The following is a 20,476-nucleotide window of genomic DNA, read 5'->3' on the forward strand; positions in this document are numbered from 1 at the left end:
CAACAACAGGTCCTCAACATCAATACTCATCACAGAAGTGCAAGTTGTAGCCACTCTTAGACAGTGCTACGTATCTATCAGATGGATTTAAAAAAAAAACAAAAAACAAAAACAAAAACAAAACAGTATCAAATGTTGGTGAAAATGTGAAGCAACTGAGATTTTTATACATGGCTGGTGGTGGTGTAAACTGACATAATTACTTTGAAAACCTACTTAGTAGTATCTACTGAAGTAGAACATATGCATATCCTATGAGCCAGGAATCCTAGGGCCATGAATATATACAAGAGAAAAGAATGCATATGTGTATGAAAAGACATGGACAAGGATGTTCACAGCAGCTTTATCCATAAGAGAACCAAGCAAATATAAACCAAGTATCCATAAAAGTAGAATGAATAAATCGTAACAGTCATATGAAGATGAAAATGAGAAGAAACAAATTACTGTCATAACGGAATCCATACTTAATATTAAGTAAAGAATCCAGAGAAAAAGATTACATACTACATGATTCCATTTACGTGAAGTTCAAATAGACAAAATTAATTTTTGGTGCTATTAATATAAATCAAAATAGTCATTATCTTTGCAAGGAGGTTACTGACTGGGAGGAGCCACAGAGAATCCTTCTGAAATCTTGGTAGTATTTTGTATCTTGATCTGAGTAGTGGCTACATTGATGGATTCATTCACAAAAATTAATTGAGCTGTTTGAGATTTGTGCACTTGTGTGCTATACTTCAATTAAAAAAAAGCTTAGAAAGAAAATTCACCTTGAATAAAGAAATCAGTCAACATTAAAATCAAGTCCTAAATTTGTGGTCATCTTTACGCCAATTTAATGAGTATGTTTCATCAAGACAACTGTTAAAGAATAGATGTAATCACTACATTCTGAGGATTGAACAAACAAAACTCATGATTAGAAAAAGCTATCTGTAGAAGAAAATCTTATATATATTTTCCAACTAATTTATCTAACTGTGTGGTTTAAAAAATCAAAGAAATTAGAGAAGAGTCATAGGAGAACATAATAAATTTATTTTTCTCAACAAATATTTATTGAGTGCCAAACTCTTCACAAGCCCTAGGATATGCACTGATTGTACATACTCATATGAAGCAATTAGGTGTACTGAACTGGCCAAAACTGAAACAAATACATCTTATTGTTTCTCCAGATGAGGATATGGAGAAAAGACATACTAACAGAAGAAAAAAAGATATAGAGGAAGTCTAGTTAAGTAAATTCTAAAATCCAAAAATTTAGCAATATATATAAACAATGAACTAAGGGTATCCTAACTAAGGAAAAAAAATCTGAAGAACAAAATTTTTCTGGTCACCTGCTATGAGGGTAAGGATGGTTCAAAATCCTTCACCATTTCCTAGATGAACTATTCCATAAAATTACTACCTAATTGTACTCTAATTCTACATTTGGCAAATTTCCTTCTGATTAATAAACTCAGCAATTCTGCTTCCTTAATAAAGACACCCTAGCTAGTAAACATTAATATCTCATTTTCTAGAATGTAAATTAATGGCATTCTGGCTAATCTATTCCCAGTGTTTACTGTGAAGAATTACTCACAATACTTACAACTCTCAATGCACAGATAAAATTGAGTTTCTGAACCTATAAATCTCAAAAATGGACTTGGAAACATGGCGACCATTTCTTGCAAAAGCCACTCTGTGAAGTCCTGTCTGGGTAGACTGTTGGTCACTTTAGATTGGGAGTTGGTAAATAAAATTTTATTGGAACACAGGCATGCTTCATCTGCTTACACAATGTCTGTGGCTGCTTTCACACCACAACAGCAGAGCTGAAGGATTGTGACAGAGACCATTAGCTTGCAAAGCCTAAAACATTTACTATCTAGCAGCCCTCAACAAGTATTTGCTGACTCTAGCCTTCTAATATTGTTCCCTCTCATTTCATAACAGCCATAGTCTTTGTCTTATTCCATCACAGAGCTCATGTCCTCAATTTTTTTTTTTTTTTTTTTTTTGAGATCGACTCTCGCTCTGTCGCCCAGGCTGGAGTGCAGTGGCGGGATCTAGACTCACTGTAAGCTCCGCCTCCCGGGTTCACGCCATTCTCCTGCCTCAGCCTCCAGAGTAGCTGGGATTACAGGCGCCCGCCACCACGCCCAGCTAATTTTTTTGTAATTTTAGTAGAGACGGGTTTCACTGTGTTAGCCAGGATGGTCTTGGTCTCCTGACCTCGTGATCTGCCCATCTCGGCCTCCCAAAGTGCTGGGATTACAGGCGTAAGCCACCGCTCCCGGTCATGTCCTCAATTTTCAAAGGACAGAGAGACTTGTCTTCTAATTCCAATTAACTGTGAAATATCCAGAGATTGATGTTCCACATTGTCACTGGCTACCAACCAATCACTATAAATCAGTATTTTTAAAAATTTTGATGCAACCTAGCCAGCACTAAATTTCTACTCTGGAAAAATTCTTGAAGTTGTACAATTCTTAAATCATCAATGGTTTGAAATTAACTTTCTATAAGTTCACCATCTCTTTCAAGTCATGAGTTCTTTAGGTTAATTATTTACAAAAGATATGGAAGATACCATTAAGTTTGTTTACTCATTTTACATGTTTATTTATGCTCCCCCAAATTATGCCTTTTTTTTCATTTGGAGGGGGGTCTAACTTTGCTTTTAACAGCAGCACTGTATCAGCAGTAAATCCTTTACTGCAACTATTTGCTACTAATATTGCCCAAATTCAGTTATTTACCATTCTAATATTTATGAAATCACTTATTTTTCTCTTCCAGAATAGCAGCTTGACAAAATCCGAATTGAATATAAAACAAAGCAGGCGTAAATACATAAATGGGTTTGTTTCTTAAGGAAAACAAGGTTTTAAAAATATTAATTTAAACGTAAAGGCAAACAAGGCTTCAGACAATACATAAGAAAGAATATAACATATTCTGTATTTCAAACTGTAGTAACATTCTCAAGGGAGAAAAAAGAAAGATTTTGAAAATGACAACTTCTGGAAAGCAGCTGACGCAAAGCATTCTACTGTAACTACCTATACATCATGACTGGCTATGTGAAAAGGAAAATGACACGATGGTAACTTGGTAAACAAGACAATGAGGTCATATTTGCATTACTCTTTGAAAAGAGAAGAGAATAAAAGATAACAAGGAATTTAATCTGAAGACTTAAGGAAAGCCTTCAGAAAGCGAAATAAAGAAGAACCATAAGACAATGAGAAAAGGGAAAATTACAAAAATTAAATATCCTATGGATAAATTTTTCTCAAGTTTTATAAAATATTTAAAAGTATTGAAGCTTACATAATAGAGAATAGAAGATGAGTATATTGTTCAATCAGGGCATGAACTTCAACATAATAAGTAAAACTCTTAATGGGGAAAACCAAAGAAATTTAACCAAGAACAATAAAGTTTAAATGCCTATATTTTACTTCTGATTACACATTATATATATATATATGAACTACCCATTAAAATTTACCTGAATGCGTTCGAAAATGCATTTCCAGACTTGATTTGCCTTTAAAAATTTTCTTACAAACATCACATTGATGAAATGTTGCTTTATATCTAAGAAAATAAGAAGATTTGAGTTTTTCAATATAATTTTAACTATGACAATATTAACAATTATATTAATAACTAACATAATGAAAATAAGTTGCAAATTCATTTACAACTGTATATATTATTCTCACATTAACAAAGTAAAGAACTCCAAAGAAACATGGAAATACTTTTAATGTGTTGAGCTTGTCTCTGGTTCTTCCTCTTCCAGTTACATCCAACAAACGAATCTATAAAAAGAGGTCCGTAGATTTTCAACTGCTTTAAGTCACTGAACTTTTATTATTACTAGCTATCCAAATATACAAAAAGAAAAATTATAAGGATAGAAACAGATCAAGAGTGGCATAAAGGGGAAATGAAGAGCTATCTAGAAAGGGACATGGCAGAAATTTTGTGGTGACGAAACTATTCCATATCTTAATTGTGGTGATGATTACATGACTTGCAGAATTATACAATAAAAAGAATGAATTTCTCTTTCTGTAAATTACACCTTAACTAAATTTAAAAAATAGATGCTCAGTCTGATTAAAAAGCATCTGCAGCAATTTCAAAACCCGCATTTATCAAAAGGGTGAAATTGCTCTCATCGGTTTGTGTCCTAACAAAAAACTGTAAATTTGAACTTATAAATAAAATAAATTTTATACCTAAATTTAAAAATGAAATTAGTCCTTTATTTTTATTATAAAATATTAGACAGAAATAAAGCAATGTTACCAAAAAATTAACTTAGTAAGCACCACAGCATAGTGCCTAAGAAGTGTCTGAATTAATAGTTCTCAACTGAAAATTTTATTGTGATAATTTGAGATATTTATAAAATAATTATTATTTAAGTGGCAGTTATTGAGAAAGCCACATTATCTCACCTTGGAAGCAATTCATATGGAATGAATACACGGCAAAATAATTAAATCAAACCTGGGCTACTTAATCTTCTGTAAAACAGTTTGCTCTTAACATACCCATTGAGTTTTACTGGAAATGTTTAGAACATTGTTACCAATACAAAATAGCAACATACTATGCCTAGGATTTCAAATGTCCCTCATTTTTCAATTTATCCAACCCAACATTTATAAGACAGCATGCAAAGGACTCTCCCATAGGAACTTAATTCTACTTGATGAAACAGATGGTTGTTTTTATTTTCGTTAGAGACAGGGTCTTGTTCTGTCACCCAGACTGCAGTGCAGTGGCATCATAATAGCTCACTGCAGCCTTGAACTCCTGGACTCAAGCTATCCTTCTGCCTCAGCCTCCTGAGTAGCTGAGACTACAGGTACATGCCACCACACCCAGATAATTTATTTTCTTTTATTGTTTTGTAGAGACAGGGTCTCACTTTGTCGCCCAGGCTGGTGTCAAACTCCTGAAACAAACATTTACACAGATAATTTGGATTTTGTGAATTGAGGTTGTCAGTAATAACCCTGGCAAAAGACTCCTAACCAGTATGCTTGGTTTACCTTATTCCATTCATATCCATGGTAAATATAAACAAAGATACATGGGCACATAGAGAAAGAGGAAGCAGTACTCGGGTGGGGGCAGTTTTGCCACCATAAAACATGTGGCAATGCCTGAAGACGTTTTTGTTTTTCACAACTGGGGATAGGAGAATAAGTGCTACTGCCATATAATGGGTAGAAGTCATGAATATTCACAAATATCCTACAACACACAGGAAAAAAATTACTTGGTCCAAAATGTCAACAGTGTTTGGGCTGAGAAACCTTGCTCTATACTATGAACAAAGTGATATTTTCAACACAAATACGCACAAAACACTTTAACTTCCTCACAGTGGACTTAGGATAAATTCTGTAGGGCCTTGCATGGCTAAGACCCTATGAAAATATACCTTGTCATTATCACATGGATGCTAAGCCATACAGATTTTCAAGGAAGGAGAGGATAAACAATTCCAACTGAAGCAGAGATGTCAGTAAAAAAAGAACTTAAAAATGCCTATTGGATTTGGCAACAAGGAAGTCATACTGGTAACTGAGGAGAATAAGATCAGAGGTCAGATTGCAACACTGACTGGAATGTGAAGAAGCAGTTACTGAGGTAGTCACCATAAAAAAGTTTAGAAGCAAAGATTAGAAAAATAATTGGTTGGAGGGGTGTTAATCCTTAGCACTCTTTGATATGCTCACAACCTTTAATCTTTATCCATAGCCCAAACTTCATTCCTGAGATTTAGACTACTATCCATCAAATTTTATGTTGACAATTTATATTGAGCATTTCAAAGTCAATAAATACCAAACAATTCATCATTTCCCTCTATAAATTAATCATCTCTTCTATTCTCTTATCTCAATGGCTGGAATCATCCACCCAGGCTTGAAAATAGAAATCATCCATGACTGCCCTTATTCCCTTACTCCCCAAAGTCAATCATGAAGTATTCCTAACAAGGGCCTAAATATTTTTCAAATAAATATCACTTTTCATTACTAATGCAACTCCTGAGTTTAGTCCCTCATTATCTTTTTCTCAGATTATAAACAGCTGTCTAACTGGTTGATATACTTGCCTCCAGACTTATCCATCACAAATCCAACCTCCATACATCAGTAAAAGCGATATACCTAAAATACAAATCCAGCAGTGTCACTCATTTGTTTAAAATTTTCATTGGCTTGTTAACATGTAGAATGAAGCACAAGTTCCACAAAATGATACATAGGGCTCCATATTCTAGATCTACCACCATTAGCCAGCCTTTGCAAAAAAGTAGAGTCTACAGATTCTAGTTCCTCAATTATCTAGGCCAGCTGATAGGGCCACAGGCCTGTTAAATAAAAGGTGATGGTAGGTCCCAAAACTCCTTTCACAGGGTCCACAAGATCAACATTTTTTTCAAAATAATAAGACATTATCTGCCTTTTTTACTATGCTGACATTGACACTATGATGCAAACGGAACAGTGGGTAAACTGCTGGTACACTGCTAGTACCTTACTTAGCTCTAAATAAAGCAGTAGTATTAAAATTTACTAATAGTTGTATTCTTTACTACCATATACTCACAGAAAGAAAAAAATGTAATAAAAGAGTAAGATTACTGATTTTATTATATTTTGCCCTTTCAGGCCTTGGCCTTTTAAATATTCTCTGATAAAATGAGAAGTACACATGAAGCACTTCTACTACATACCAAAACATGATGGTTGTCTCAAGGAAAAGCACCTCTCAAAAATGAAATGAAGTGAGCTGGTCACTTCAAGACAAACAAACAACAACGTTTGCTATCAATGATAAAATCTGAGCTTTCAAGCTAATATAAGAACTTTGGAATACTTGTATTTACCACTGTGATCTTGACAGCTTTCCAGTACTCCTTTCTGAGAGACTGGAGGCAATATTAACAAATGTGATCTGTTAATAGTATGCTGTGAAATGTGCTAACATTTGGAAAATCTGCATAACTCAGTGAGCCCATATTTTCTCAATAACAAACACATGATCTTACAAAATTATGCACGGCAAAAAAATCCATTCAATGTACAAGAGACCAAGAGATTGAATGTAATAGAGTGTGAAAACCTCATTAATCCTGTTTCACATTCCACGTTACAACTACCTTTAGGAAACTACCACTTGTTTAGCTTTAGTGTAGTAATAAAGAGGAATATCTATAATTACCTGAGAAGACTATTAACATTATTCCTCTTTTTTCAAACTACATATTTATGTAAGGCTGGGTTTTCTTCATTGTTTCAACCAAAATAACATATCACAACAGCTATGACAATGCTGCAGTCTTCTATTAAGCCATGAGAGATTTATAAAAATGTAAAATAATGTTGCTCTTTTAATATTTTGTTTTGTAGTTATTTCTTAAAAAATCACTATTCATGTTAGCATATGATAGCAAATGAATTAATATTTGAAAATGTCTTATTTCTAATGATTCAAATTATTTATTTAAATAAGTTATATTTTATATTATCTTACATTATAATTTATATTAAGATATATTAATATATTAAAATATATTCATATTATATTATTATATAATTTATATATCTAAAAGCTCCTGTGCCAAATAATTTGTAAGGCTATAAAGAAATCATGAAGTAAAAAAAGTTACAGGACCTTTGGAGTAAGTGAGCCTGTAGTTTTAAGTCTATTCGCACAATGAATTGAAGTTACTATTTCCTTTTTTAAACAGCATATCTTTATATCCCAGCAAATACTAGCATTCCTTACATATACAAAATACAAGAGTTCAATGAATACATTGATTCAATGAGTGAATCATCAAACAAAGTTAATGAAATAAATAATAAATAAACCAATACATGAAAACGTAAAAAATGATTACACATCAACACTTTCTACTACTCTTTAAATTGGTCTTTGATTTACTACATTTATATATACTATGTACATTTTGCTAATCATGCTCAGGACTATTAAGTTAAGTCTCTTGGCACTTTAGAACATGTCTGTTATTTATCATTTGCCCAAATGCCTAATCCAAAAACATGAATTACTTGAACATTTTATACTTAGCAACTAACCTCAGTTAAACTTGGATATCTAAATTATATTAAAAAGCTGATGTTCAAGATAGCACATAGCACCTTTAAATAAAATAATATTTTAAATGCTTAGTATGATTAGAAACAAGTTTAAATTCTGACTGTAAACATTTCCTAACAATTGCTGTCTTATTAAGTATAATACATAGTCAGTATATTTAGCTCTCAAAGAGCCTCAGCAACCAAATGCCAAGATTTTTAATTAATTATTGTTAACTTGCATGTCACCTCCCTGGCCTTTGAATTAACTGAAAACAAGGAGGAAAAAATATGCTTGCTGAATTCTTTTAGGTCCATAGAGATGCTACAGAATGTAGAGAAAGACAACTGGTTAACCTAACTTCAATTTAAACAAAGTAAATTTAAAAAGTTACAACTTTCCTCAGAGACTTAGCCAATGTAAATTATGAAACATTTTGCTTTTTCACTTACTTTTGCCACACTTTCTCTCCAAGGTGTACACTTTTGTAATGAACAGTGAGATGATCCCTACGACCAAAACATTTTCCACATTCTTCACACTGATGAGCTTTTTCACCTTAAAATAAAGACCCAAATATTTTGATTATAATTACCTTTCAGGTTTTTATCCCCAGAAACAAACTATCAAACAGTAAGACCACATGATGTCAAATATAACAGGAAAGTAAAGCCACATTTTATTCTGCACTATTTGCTCTATATTCCTTACTCAAATAACTTTCTTCAAAAAATTTATGCTTAATTTCATGGATGTGAATCTTTTCCCCACTTGGAAAAGGAATCAATAGCCTTTTGCTGTACACTTCAAATCATACCTTTCAACGTAATAGAGCAAGATAAATGAAACTGCTTCAAAACTTAGGAATTTTAAATATATATATATATATATATATCCAACACCTCAAATTGATATACATTAAGATGAGGCTGTCTTACTGCTTATAAAAAGGACCCAAACATTTTCAGATCTTTGTACTTTTAAAAGATTTTTCATCTGTGAGGATTTCTTATGTTTGCGATGAGCCAAAATATAGTAAGTCCAATTTCTCATCTCTATTCTTACATTTACTTACAAAGGCTTGGTTTAAAAAAACAATCACTGTCTCAATACCAGTGTGCAATTAAAGCATGTGGCCTCTGACTTAGAAATTAAGAATTCTCCTCCTAAAAAAAAAGGCATAATTGCAATGGCAAAAGTCATCAGATTTTTAGTATATCTTAGAAGTGGTGATAACAACTGCAACCTACCTCAGTGAGATCATTTCAGAAAATAATTACTATCTGTTGCATACTTTATATTCAAAAATTATGTTTAAAATAATAATAATAATCACCTGTTCTACCGTGCTCATAGAGATGGCTCTTTCCCATTATTGTGCTCACAGAGTTGGCTCTCTTAGCACTTCCTGAACATCAATCTGAGAGGAAAATACGAAAGAAATCCCCAGAATATAAAAATTATACAGTATAAAGATCTGAAATTGGTCAGGATTATTAAGGTACTCTTCTCCAAATACAGAGTTTCAAAATTCACTATAACATACACTTTTAACACCCAATTTTAATCATTTCCCTTTTAACATGTAAGTTTCACTAACTTCTTCTCAAATCCAATCAAAATGAGAAATATTATTACAGCTTCTCCCTTTAGGGAAGTGTCAATAGCAATTATTAGATATATCCATGTAATATGCAAAATGCAAATTTTGAGAATTTATTTAAAATTAAACTTTAAACTACACTTTACAGTCACAAAGGGTGACCAAATAATTAAAATTACAGTGAATATGTCATAAAATTATGTCCCTTTTGGATGCTTTTAAAAAATGTTTTTAGAACCAGAATTACAAAGAAGTGACGAGCATAAACCAAATTTTTAAACTTATAGCCAACATAAACATAACATCATATTATGTTCTTTTCAGGTATTTAAAAAGGATTTTGGAACTAGCATTACAAAACACGGTATACCTGAATGTATTTTTTTGTGCTTTGTAAGGTGATCATGACGGATAAATGTTTTTCCACATTCATCGCACTCATATCTTTTATCATCATGATGTACTCGTAAGTGAAGTCTGTAAAGAAAAAAAAAATTGAACACCATTAAAACTGGTGACACAGAAGGGAAAAGCTCAATAATGAATAAATGATAAATAAACAATGAAAATTGGGCTGTCTACTCAACCACTCATACGTTATTGGCTTTATTTCTATCACCTTCAGAGTCCTTTTCAGTCTTTTACCACCTGACCCCAGGTCCCTACTCATCTCTTTCAAGAAAGCATTTCAACATTTGTATATGCTCAAACCACTTCTCAACATTATTCCTTCCCATCATATTAGATCCTAAATCTGGTTCACTGAATCTATCAAATGTCTAAGGTTATTATTTAGCTGACTGACCAAGACTCAAAAATATCAAAAGTAGGAGTAATCACAAAGGAATTAGAATCAGACAAATGAAGTGAGTGTACAAGTGACTAAGCATATCATGATAGCAAATGATACAGTAAATGATATGGTTTGGCTCTGTGTTCCCACCCAAATCTCATCTCAAATTGTAATCCCCACATATTGAAGGAGGGACCTGGTGGCAGGCAACTGGATCATGGAGGCAGTTTCCGCATGCTGTTCTTGTGACAGTCAGTGAGTTCTCACAAGGTCTGATGCTTTAAAAGTATTAGTAGTTGCCCCCACTCTCTCTTTCTCCTGCTTCACCTAGGTAAGACGTGCCTTGCTTGCCCTTCATATTCCTCCATGATTGTAAGTCTCCCGAGGCCTCCCCAGCCATGCGGAACTGTGAGTCAATTAAACCTTTTTTCTTTATAAGTTACCCAGTCTCAGGTATGTCTTTATAGCAGTGTGAAAACAGAATAATACAGCAAATAATGGAGAATTTGCCCTATTCTGGATAATTGTTATCAACCACAAACTGATATTTAATCATTTTCTACCTTTTATAAGAACTCAACTTTATGAAAATTACATTTTACTGCTTTTCTTCACACCAATAGAACAAAATGGGGCCCATTTTATAGTCACCCAAAGACAGTATAAAAGGCTTAGATTATTAAGATTAGTTTAACTTGAATTAATTTTATCTCTGGAACCTCCATCTCTCTACATATTCTAATGAAAGGAATAGCTTTCCCTTGCAAACTGCCAAAATAAGTGTTGATTTTACCAAGACCAACTGACTAGACTACCTCTAAAGGAGAAGTATTCAATTTAAACTTAAAACAAGATAAACAATAAATGAAAGTGTATACATTAAAGCCTTATATATAAGAACATTTTAATAAAAATTAAAATTGTACACACATTTCAGAATTAGTTACATTATTATTTATTTAGAAAAAACTTTTCATAAACTGCAAATATGGTCAAGGATTCAACCATAAAAACAACTAAATAAGTTATAATCACTATTAATGCACAAAAGACTTTTGAAAATTGAGCATAGGGAGTTTTTTATTTTGCCTTACTTTTATATTAAAATATTCTTTGATAGTAAAGAGTGGAGAAATGCACTAAGTTTAACTGAATTTTCATTCAGAGAAAAGTAATGAAATAAATATTTAAATAATGCCTTAGTAAAGCCTTCTGCAAACTTGGTGTGAGAAAATATTTAATAATATTTTATACCACAGAATAAAGGTAATAAAATGTTTAGTAAAAAAAAATCCAAACAGTAAAGTTTCTGCACAACCTTGCATATCATAAGGACTAAGAAATGTTTCAATTCAACAAAGTAATAAGAAAATAGAACTAAAATAGAGATATAATTCCATCTTACTTAATAAAGGGAAAAAATGGTTTTACTTACCTATATGAACTTCCATGACGAAAACTTTGCCCACAAATACTACAAAGGTGAGGCTTTTCTCCACTATGGATTCTCAAATGTTCTTTCAAAGTAGTTCTGCATTAAAATATGTATATTCAAAGATTTTTAAAATGCCAATGTATACAGTAAATAGATTTGTGGAAAACTTACTAGAAAGGTATTCAAGCAAACTGATATTATGACAATTCTCTCCTCTTTCTCCTATAATAATTTTGTCCTTTACTATTCTCACTAGTATACAAACATGCTTGTTATAGCTCTCTCTCCTTAAAAACAAAAAATACTTCAGCCTCATCTGCCATTGGTTTGCTCAGAGATTTAATTATACAACTAAAGTAGACTTTCAAGAAATATAATTTTAAAATGCTCATTATGACACTGAATTAAATTGATCTGAATTTTGATAGAGAGGGCTTAATAATATTGAAGTAATCCAGTTTATCAGTACTATTTCTTCCAAATATGTGCTTTGTATTTGTTGAAAAAATGTTGTAAAGTAAATAAAATGTTGTAAGTATTTCTAACTTCCAGGTGCTGATGTGAAAAAGGAACCTATATACAGAATATAATTATTGCTGTTTCTAAGTCTTCCAGCCCCACTGGCCCTGGATGGGCTACTATGAAACCATTACTCCTCAAAGTACATCACTAGCAATTCCTACAGTTCTAACCTTTAGAGCTTCCCCACATATCTAAAGTGCTGAGTAATAATGGACAAAGTTATTTTAAGGGAAAATAAAGCAAAAGGAAAATATGACTGACCTCTGCAGGCTTTTAGCTATCACTACTACAGTCATGTACTGCATAATGACATTTCAATCAATGACAGACCACATAAACAATGTTGTCCCATAAGATTACAACGGAGCTACACAATTTCTATAACCTAGCCCGGCTAGTTTTTTTTTTTTTTTTTGTATTTTTTAGTAGAGACGGGGTTTCACCGTGTTAGCCAGGATGGTCTCGATCTCCTGACCTTGTGATCCACCCTTCTCGGCCTCCCAAAGTGCTGTGATTACAGGCTTGAGCCACCGCGCCCGGCCCATAATTCTTGATAATGATAAGCGACTATGTTACTGGTATGTATTTACTATACTTTTTATCATTATTTAGAGTGTACTTCTTCTACGAATTAAAAAAAAAAGAAAGCTAACTGTCAAACAGCCTCAGGCAAGTCCTTCAAGAGATATTCTCTAAGAAGGCATTGTTACCATAGGACATGACAGCTCCATGCATGTACTGCTCCTGAAGACCTTCCAGTGGGACAAGATGTGCAGGTAGAAGACAGTAATATTGACAATCCTGACCCTGTGTAGGCCTAGACTAATGTTTGTGTTTGTGTCTTTTGTTTTTAATCAAAAAAATTTAAAAAGTAAAACAAAAAAAATTTTTAAATACAGAAAAGCTTATATAAAATAAAATATCTTTATGCAGCTGTACAATTGTGTTTTAAGCTAAGTGTTACTATAAATAAGAAAGTTGAAAAAATCAAAAGTTTATAAAATAAAAACGTTACAGTAAGCTGCTGTTAATTTGAGGGAAAGAAATTTTAATACATTTAGTGAAACCTAAATGTACAGTGTTTATAAAGTCTACATTAGTGTACAGTAATGCCTGAGGCCTTCACATTCACTCACCACTCACTCACTGACTCCCCTAGAGAAACTGCTGGTCCTGCAAGCTCCACTCATGATCGGTACCTACACAAATACATATATTCTTTTTTATATTTTATACCATTTTTACAGTGCTTTTTCTATGCTTAAGTATGTTTAAATATATCAATACTTACCACTGTGTTACAATTGTCTACAATATTCAGTACAGTAACATGCTATACAGGTTTGTAGCCTGGGAGCAATAGGCTGGCTAAACCACATAGCCTACATGTGTAGTAGGCTATACCATCTAGGTTTGCGTAAGTACACTCTATATTTGCGTGATGACAAAACTGCTTAACAATGCTTTTCTCCGAACATAGCCCTATCATTAAGCAGCGCATGACTGTACTTGGTTTTTCTTTCAATCTCATACCTAGTAAGTTTAAAGGATGAATCTGAAATAAAAGTGGAGTTTTGCCAGTAGATGGTGCTCTTCTACAAGGTCCACCAATATGACAGTCTGTAGCTATACCCAGCTTTGTGGAAAATATCCCTAAAGATATTCCCAGATCTCTACCTATTAAATAGTTGTAGTAAAAGATAGAAAGGTTATCTTTGGGATTCTTGTTTTGCCTTGTTTGCTTTTTCTTTTTACAGAAAGATCTTTAAGGGGAAAAATGAATGTATAATATATATAATGAACTTTATAATTTATCAATGTGTAAATGTTTTCATATAGTACACTGATTTTCCTATTTGACCATAGTATCTGCTATTTTAAGAAAATGGCATTTCTCATTTTTTAATTATAAAACTCTTATATACTGCAGAGTGTAAAAAATTTATAAGTACTGTTTAAAGAATAGTAAACACTTATATGCAGAGTAGGAACATTACTAGTACCTTAGAATGTCTACCCCTACTCCTCCCTGATCTCATCCTCCTTACCACCCCCCTTAGAAATAATATATATATATATAAAGAATAAAAAACTAAACAAGATATCATATGCTTTTGAAAACCTGAGTAACAAGCACAAACCTAACAATATTGCCACTATTAGATAAAGGGCCTAGAAGATAGTACGAACAGGATCTCCAGATCAGAGTCTAGCTCCTTCTGGCATGTCAGTAATTAAAGTGATGAAAAGTACTGGAAAACAAAGGTTTCACCATACTTGGAGTATCTAGCAGAGCTAGAATAGACCAGCTACTGAAAGTCTGGCAGAAATAGAGTCAAAATAAGTAGGCTGCTCTATATATTTTCGTTCTAAGCTTACCATGACCTACCTCTAATTCTGATGGAGAGCTCGAAAAAAGACATTTCTATGAAATGAGTATCCTCAGTTAAATCAAGGTAAAGGACATAAAGTATAAGAGTAGGAACCTCATTAGCACACAGAGGTACTAGACAGAGGCACAGTACAGGTAAGAAATCAGACCTTTCTAGCATTCTGTTCCCTAGTTAAAAGAAGAAACATGCTAGCAGGGACAGTGGCAATAATCCCCATCATGTCTTGGGTCATACTACTAACAGTATGGTCCACCCATTACATATGCTGTACATCTGACATACTGGGATCTTCTTTCACCATCCTCCTGTGTTCTGTCTTTGCTTCTCTCCCATGTTATAGCTATTTCCCTTGTCTTCCTGTTTATGAGTTTATTCCCTCATTTTGGCGGAGCACACCCAAATGGTGGAGCACATCCAGTAGCTTTATGAGAAAGAGTACATTAAAAGCTTATTTTTTGGCACCATGAAAATATATTTATTCTATCTTGAGATTTTATTGGTTAGTTGAGAACAGAGCTCTAGGCTGGAGATTATTTTCATTTAGAATTTTACAGGCACTACTTTATGGTCCTACTTCTAGTGTTGATGTTTCTAAGAAAGTCCAAGTAGTTCTAATCAATGTATGTGACTTTTCTCCCTCTCTAGAAGCACAGAAAACCTTCCCTTTGTTCCCCATGTCTGAAATATCATAGTGATGTACCTTGGTACAGGTCTATTTTCATCTAAGCATATGATGTGTCATTTCTATCTGGCAAACTCATACCTTTCAGTTCTGGAAATCATCTTGAATTATTTCAATGGTGATTTCCCCCCTCTATTTTCTCTGTTATTTCTTTCTAAAACTCCTATTTTTCAGATGCTAGACTTGCCTGATCCTCTAGTGTTCTAGGCCTTATTTTATATTGCTGGCTTTTGCTCTACTTTTTGTCCTTTAACCCTCCCGTTGAGTCTATACTTTGGCCATCATGCTTTGAATTTCTAAGAGCTCTAAATTATTCCTTGAGTGATCCTTTTATATATCATGCTTTTCTCATTTAATGGATTCTGTATCTTCAACTGAGACAAAAAAGTAATTGTTTGCTTCTTTTGAAATTTTCTTCTTCCTTAATAATGTGTTTCCTTAAACTTTTTTTTTCTGTTTCTCCGTGTTGGAATCTATTTTCTATGTTAAAAGTTTTCCTCTTATATATCATGATCCTTGACTATCTGCTCTTGATTAAGTATGATAGGCTAAAAAGTTGATGAGAAGGGCAAAGGACATAGATGGTCTTGATAACTTAGCCTTCACTGTAGGTGATCTGGATGTACCACTTGTTAGGGAATACATTTGCCCTTAGGTGCTCAGATTTTCAGGAAACAGACTTTGGATCTGCTGCCTAGAGAATAAAATCTAAAAGCCAAGATATTTGCAGAGATAAGGCCTGAGGATCACTGCTTTCAGCATGCACAATATATGCCATCATGTAGCTATGTGGCATACTTTGGTCTAGCAATACTCTTGGGAGAGGGACAGGTGTCTAGTAGCAATGGCATGAGTAGATGGTGGAAAAGAATCCAATGATAGGCCGGGCATGGTGGCTCAAGCCTGTAATCCCAGCACTTTGGGAGGCCGAGACGGGCGGATCACGAGGTCAGGAGATCGAGACCACTCTGGCAAACACGGTGAAACCCCGTCTCTACTAAAAAAATACAAAAAAAAAACTAGCCGGGCGAGGTGGAGGGCGCCTGTAGTCCCAGCTACTCGGGAGGCTGAGGCAGGAGAATGGCATGAGCCCGGAAGGCGGAGCTTGCAGTGAGCTGAGATCTGGCCAGGGCACTCCAGCCTGGGCGACAGAGCCAGACTCCGTCTCAAAAAAAAAAAAAAAAAGAATCCAATGATACTAGTTCTAAAACTTCTAAAGTTTTTAATCTAGTGCTCCTTGTTCTGCCTCTCCTTCAACCCAATTCCGAGGTACCTAATACTGCCACAGATTCTGTGATGTAAACTATGTTCTCACATTTCTGCATTTCCACTTTGGGGTTTGTCTTTCTTAGATCTGCTAAGTCAATTGCCACTGATCCATCTGTTTTATAGCTTCCAAACCTGTGTCATTCTTGTTACATTTCTGTTGTCCCTATCTTTGCAGCTTATTCTTTTTAAAAAACAAACAAAAACCGTTAATCTAGTTTTAGTGGGGTTTCAGAAAGAAATAAAATATGTACATTAAATCATCCATCTAAAATCTGCAAATCTTGATTCCATATCATCTTCCATAACATTTGTGTAATTCCTTTTTTCCTTATATTTCAAACTAAAGCACAATTCATGCATGTTGTGTCTTACGTTGCCCTAACTCTTATAAATCATATTCACTGATAGTACTAGGATGTTTCTGTGTGTGCAGATAATTCTTCACCTTTCTCGTACTGATTTTCCACAGATAAAGCAAGTCCATTTTCTCTTTCCACCATGAGTACATTCTATATGACGTTTCAAATTTCCAGTGTCATTAAACTGGCGACCACATATATCACATGGAAAAGGACCTAAAAAGGAAAAAAGAGTGTGCATTTAAAGTTTAAAGAGGAGATACTAAGTTAAATTTAATAGGTATGCTGTAAGTTCATGCCTATCCTGTTGGCACATATGTCATAATACACTGCAATTTCTCTTCTAGGTTGTTTATTCCTAGAATAACATTTCCATATCCCTACAACCAAGTATAGGGCTCAGCATCTAACAGACAGAATAAATGTTGAACAAACTAATGAGTTAACAAATTGAAATGGCCAATTCCTTGTTTGAAATCAGACTGGAACAAAGTAGAAATGGCTGCATACTAAAGTTTTTGGGAAAGTGGGTAATAAAAAACTTTGAAAGAACAAATGGAGTACTTAAGAGAGTTTATAGTTTGGAAATATTTCTATTTGGTGGTACAAAATTAAGCCCAGGCCTCTCATAGTAATACTGACATTAGTTGGATTTGGAATTTCACTATGATTTTGCCAAATAAACAACTGGAGACAAAACAGTGTTCTACTGACTGACAAAATCTAAGAAGGACAAAGAATGCATAAAAAAGAAGTTTAGTAAATACAGAAGCTATATATTTGCAAAAAGACGTCTCAGTATATGCAAGGACAAACTGAAGAAAGAATTCTAATGAATTAATCATAATAGCACAATAGAAAGAAAACAGAATTAAGACACTGAAATTCAGAAACATAACTATAAGCAAAATTGCTTGGTAGCCACACTAGCTCTGGGTAAATTTCCATGTGTTTTACACATTAGTATCTTTAACGTATTCTCATTTAAAATCTCTAACATTTCATTTTTCATGGCTCTAAATATTTTACTAATTTATTAACTCATTCAACAAGTATTTATTGATTCTTAATTCACATCAAGCACTGTGTTAAGTATTATGAAAAATCTCTCCACTTCTTCAGAACCAAAAAAAGGCTCTAAGACATTGAGAAAAGGAAAGTCAGTATTTGCATAGCTGAAAAATAAAGATGAAGTAAATACAAGTGCCAAAATAAGGTTATTATGCAAAATATGTGGTTAGTCAAAGAATGAGATATCTACTAGTAAAACTTTTAATAAAATACGACTATATGTATAGCTGGAGGTTTCAGCTGGGCAAAGGAAGAAATGAAGCATTCTCTTTAATGTTCAGTTACTTATGGGGATTCTTCAAAGAAAACAACAACTACATTTTTTTGCTACACTGGATATCCAGTTTTGCATGCAGCTAAACCTATTTAAACAACCTCCCGGGCTCAAGCAATCCTTCCACTTCAGCCTCTCCTCTTTTATTTATTTATTTATTTTTATAGATGACATCTCACTAGGTTGCCCAGGCTGGTCTCAAACTCCTGGGCTCAAGTGATCCTCCCACCTCTGTCTCCTAAAGTGCTGGGATTACAGACGTGAGTCACCATGCCTGGCCAAGATCTGACTTTTAAAAGCCAAACTACAACTTTTACACATATATATTCATATATATTAAAAATTCTTCTCCTTTAACTGTTCAGATTGCATTACTTACATATCTTTCCCCTTGATTTAACAGAATATATATTCCTAATGTAGACAGAATGAGTATTGCTTTGAATAACCTAAAGCAGTAGTTATCAAAATGTGATATCTAGATCATTTGCACCAGCACTACCTGGGAACTTGTACAAAATGCAAATTGTACAAGTTCCAAATGCAAATACAAATTTGGGGCCATACTCTAGAACTATCTCAATCAGACACTCTGGAAAATTCGTTTTAATAAGGTCTCCAAGTGATATACACCAAATTGCATGATGCACTTATCTAAAGTATACAGTGATTCAAGGGAACAGAAGCATAGAGATGGAATGCAAAAGAAGAAGCTCTCTCTCTCTCTATATATAATATTGCTTTGTGTCTTTTATATTTGCATGTATACATACATATGTAAACATATGTACACACACACAAACACAGAAAATACTCATAACAATACTCTATGCGGTTTATTTTCTGAAATAATAGTGGCCCAAAATGCAAAGCTACTATGTCACAAGCCATATTTCTCAAAGGTCTTGGAAAGACTGAAAATTATAATACTAGAAATGACAACATATTCAGAGAAAGAGAATGAAAACTATGCCTGGCTCTACATTTGGCACTTACACAGTAACTCATTTAATCCTCACAATAGTATCTAAGAAGTACGTATTAACTTCATTTTAACAAAAGAGGAAGTTGGAAGTCTGAGAGGCTGTTCCAGATCACATAGTAAGTGGCTAAGTCAGACTCAGAAAACAAGCCTGGCTAGAAAGTCTTCTACTTCCACTTCCACATCATGCCACACTTACTAAACTTTTTCTTCTAGTAAATGTCAACTTAACCCAGTAAATGTCAACTCTTATTAAAAATCATACAAATTACCTAATCAGTTGTAAAATATTCGTGTGTACACAGTACTAAAATGTAATGATTTATTTATTGGTTAGATTACCTATTGCACTATAATTTAATTTGGCAGAAATAGTATCCCCAGGTTCTAACACTGAGCTGATCATACAGTTAGCAGTTGTTCCATAAATATTTACTATTTTGAATGTTGAATGTACTTTCCTTGTGTATTTTCTGCCATAAATATTAGACAGTAGGTTAGCTAAGCCTTTCTGACTAACATTTCTGGAACACCTCTCATTATTGGTATGCTGCAGCATGATAGAAGAATCTCTTAACAAGTCATAAAAATCTTCTAGTTCAACCACTTCTAAAGAATGCCCTCTTCAACAACTCTAACAGCTAGTAAGGTAAGTTCAGCATATGCTTGTATACTTGTATAATTTCACTGATGAGAAAGTAACTATTGTATAAGACAAGTTAGTTTGTAAGTTCCAACACTTAAAAAATTATTATATTTCCCTCTGATGTTTCTACAAGGTGGGACCAAAAAGATTACCTAAAAATTTTCATATCTAAAAGAAAGAAGTGCACCAATTCTCCAATACAAACTACTTTTTTTGGAACTAAACTAAAGAAATTTCTCCCATGAAACAGAATCAAGAACATGTCAACTACAGTTTGGTAACTATAAAAACTGTTT

At 33.5% G+C, this 20,476-nt stretch overlaps 1 protein-coding gene across 2 annotated transcripts in view; it reads right to left on the reverse strand.

Moving 5' to 3' along the window:
- Window positions 1–20,476, reverse strand: part of ZBTB41 (zinc finger and BTB domain containing 41) — a 53,240-nt gene that overhangs the window by 15,274 nt on the left and 17,490 nt on the right. For both annotated transcript variants that reach the window (XM_010358450.1, XM_030929662.1), the window contains exons 6-10: window positions 17,294–17,423; window positions 11,983–12,078; window positions 10,125–10,231; window positions 8,604–8,709; window positions 3,521–3,609 (exon numbers count right to left, since the gene is read on the reverse strand). In XM_010358450.1, the coding sequence (XP_010356752.1) occupies window positions 3,521–3,609; window positions 8,604–8,709; window positions 10,125–10,231; window positions 11,983–12,078; window positions 17,294–17,423 (528 nt within the window). The remainder of the gene's footprint in view (window positions 1–3,520; window positions 3,610–8,603; window positions 8,710–10,124; window positions 10,232–11,982; window positions 12,079–17,293; window positions 17,424–20,476) is intronic.

Source organism: Rhinopithecus roxellana, chromosome 1 (genome assembly GCF_007565055.1).
Source record: "Rhinopithecus roxellana isolate Shanxi Qingling chromosome 1, ASM756505v1, whole genome shotgun sequence".
Taxonomy (NCBI): Eukaryota; Metazoa; Chordata; class Mammalia; order Primates; family Cercopithecidae; genus Rhinopithecus; species Rhinopithecus roxellana.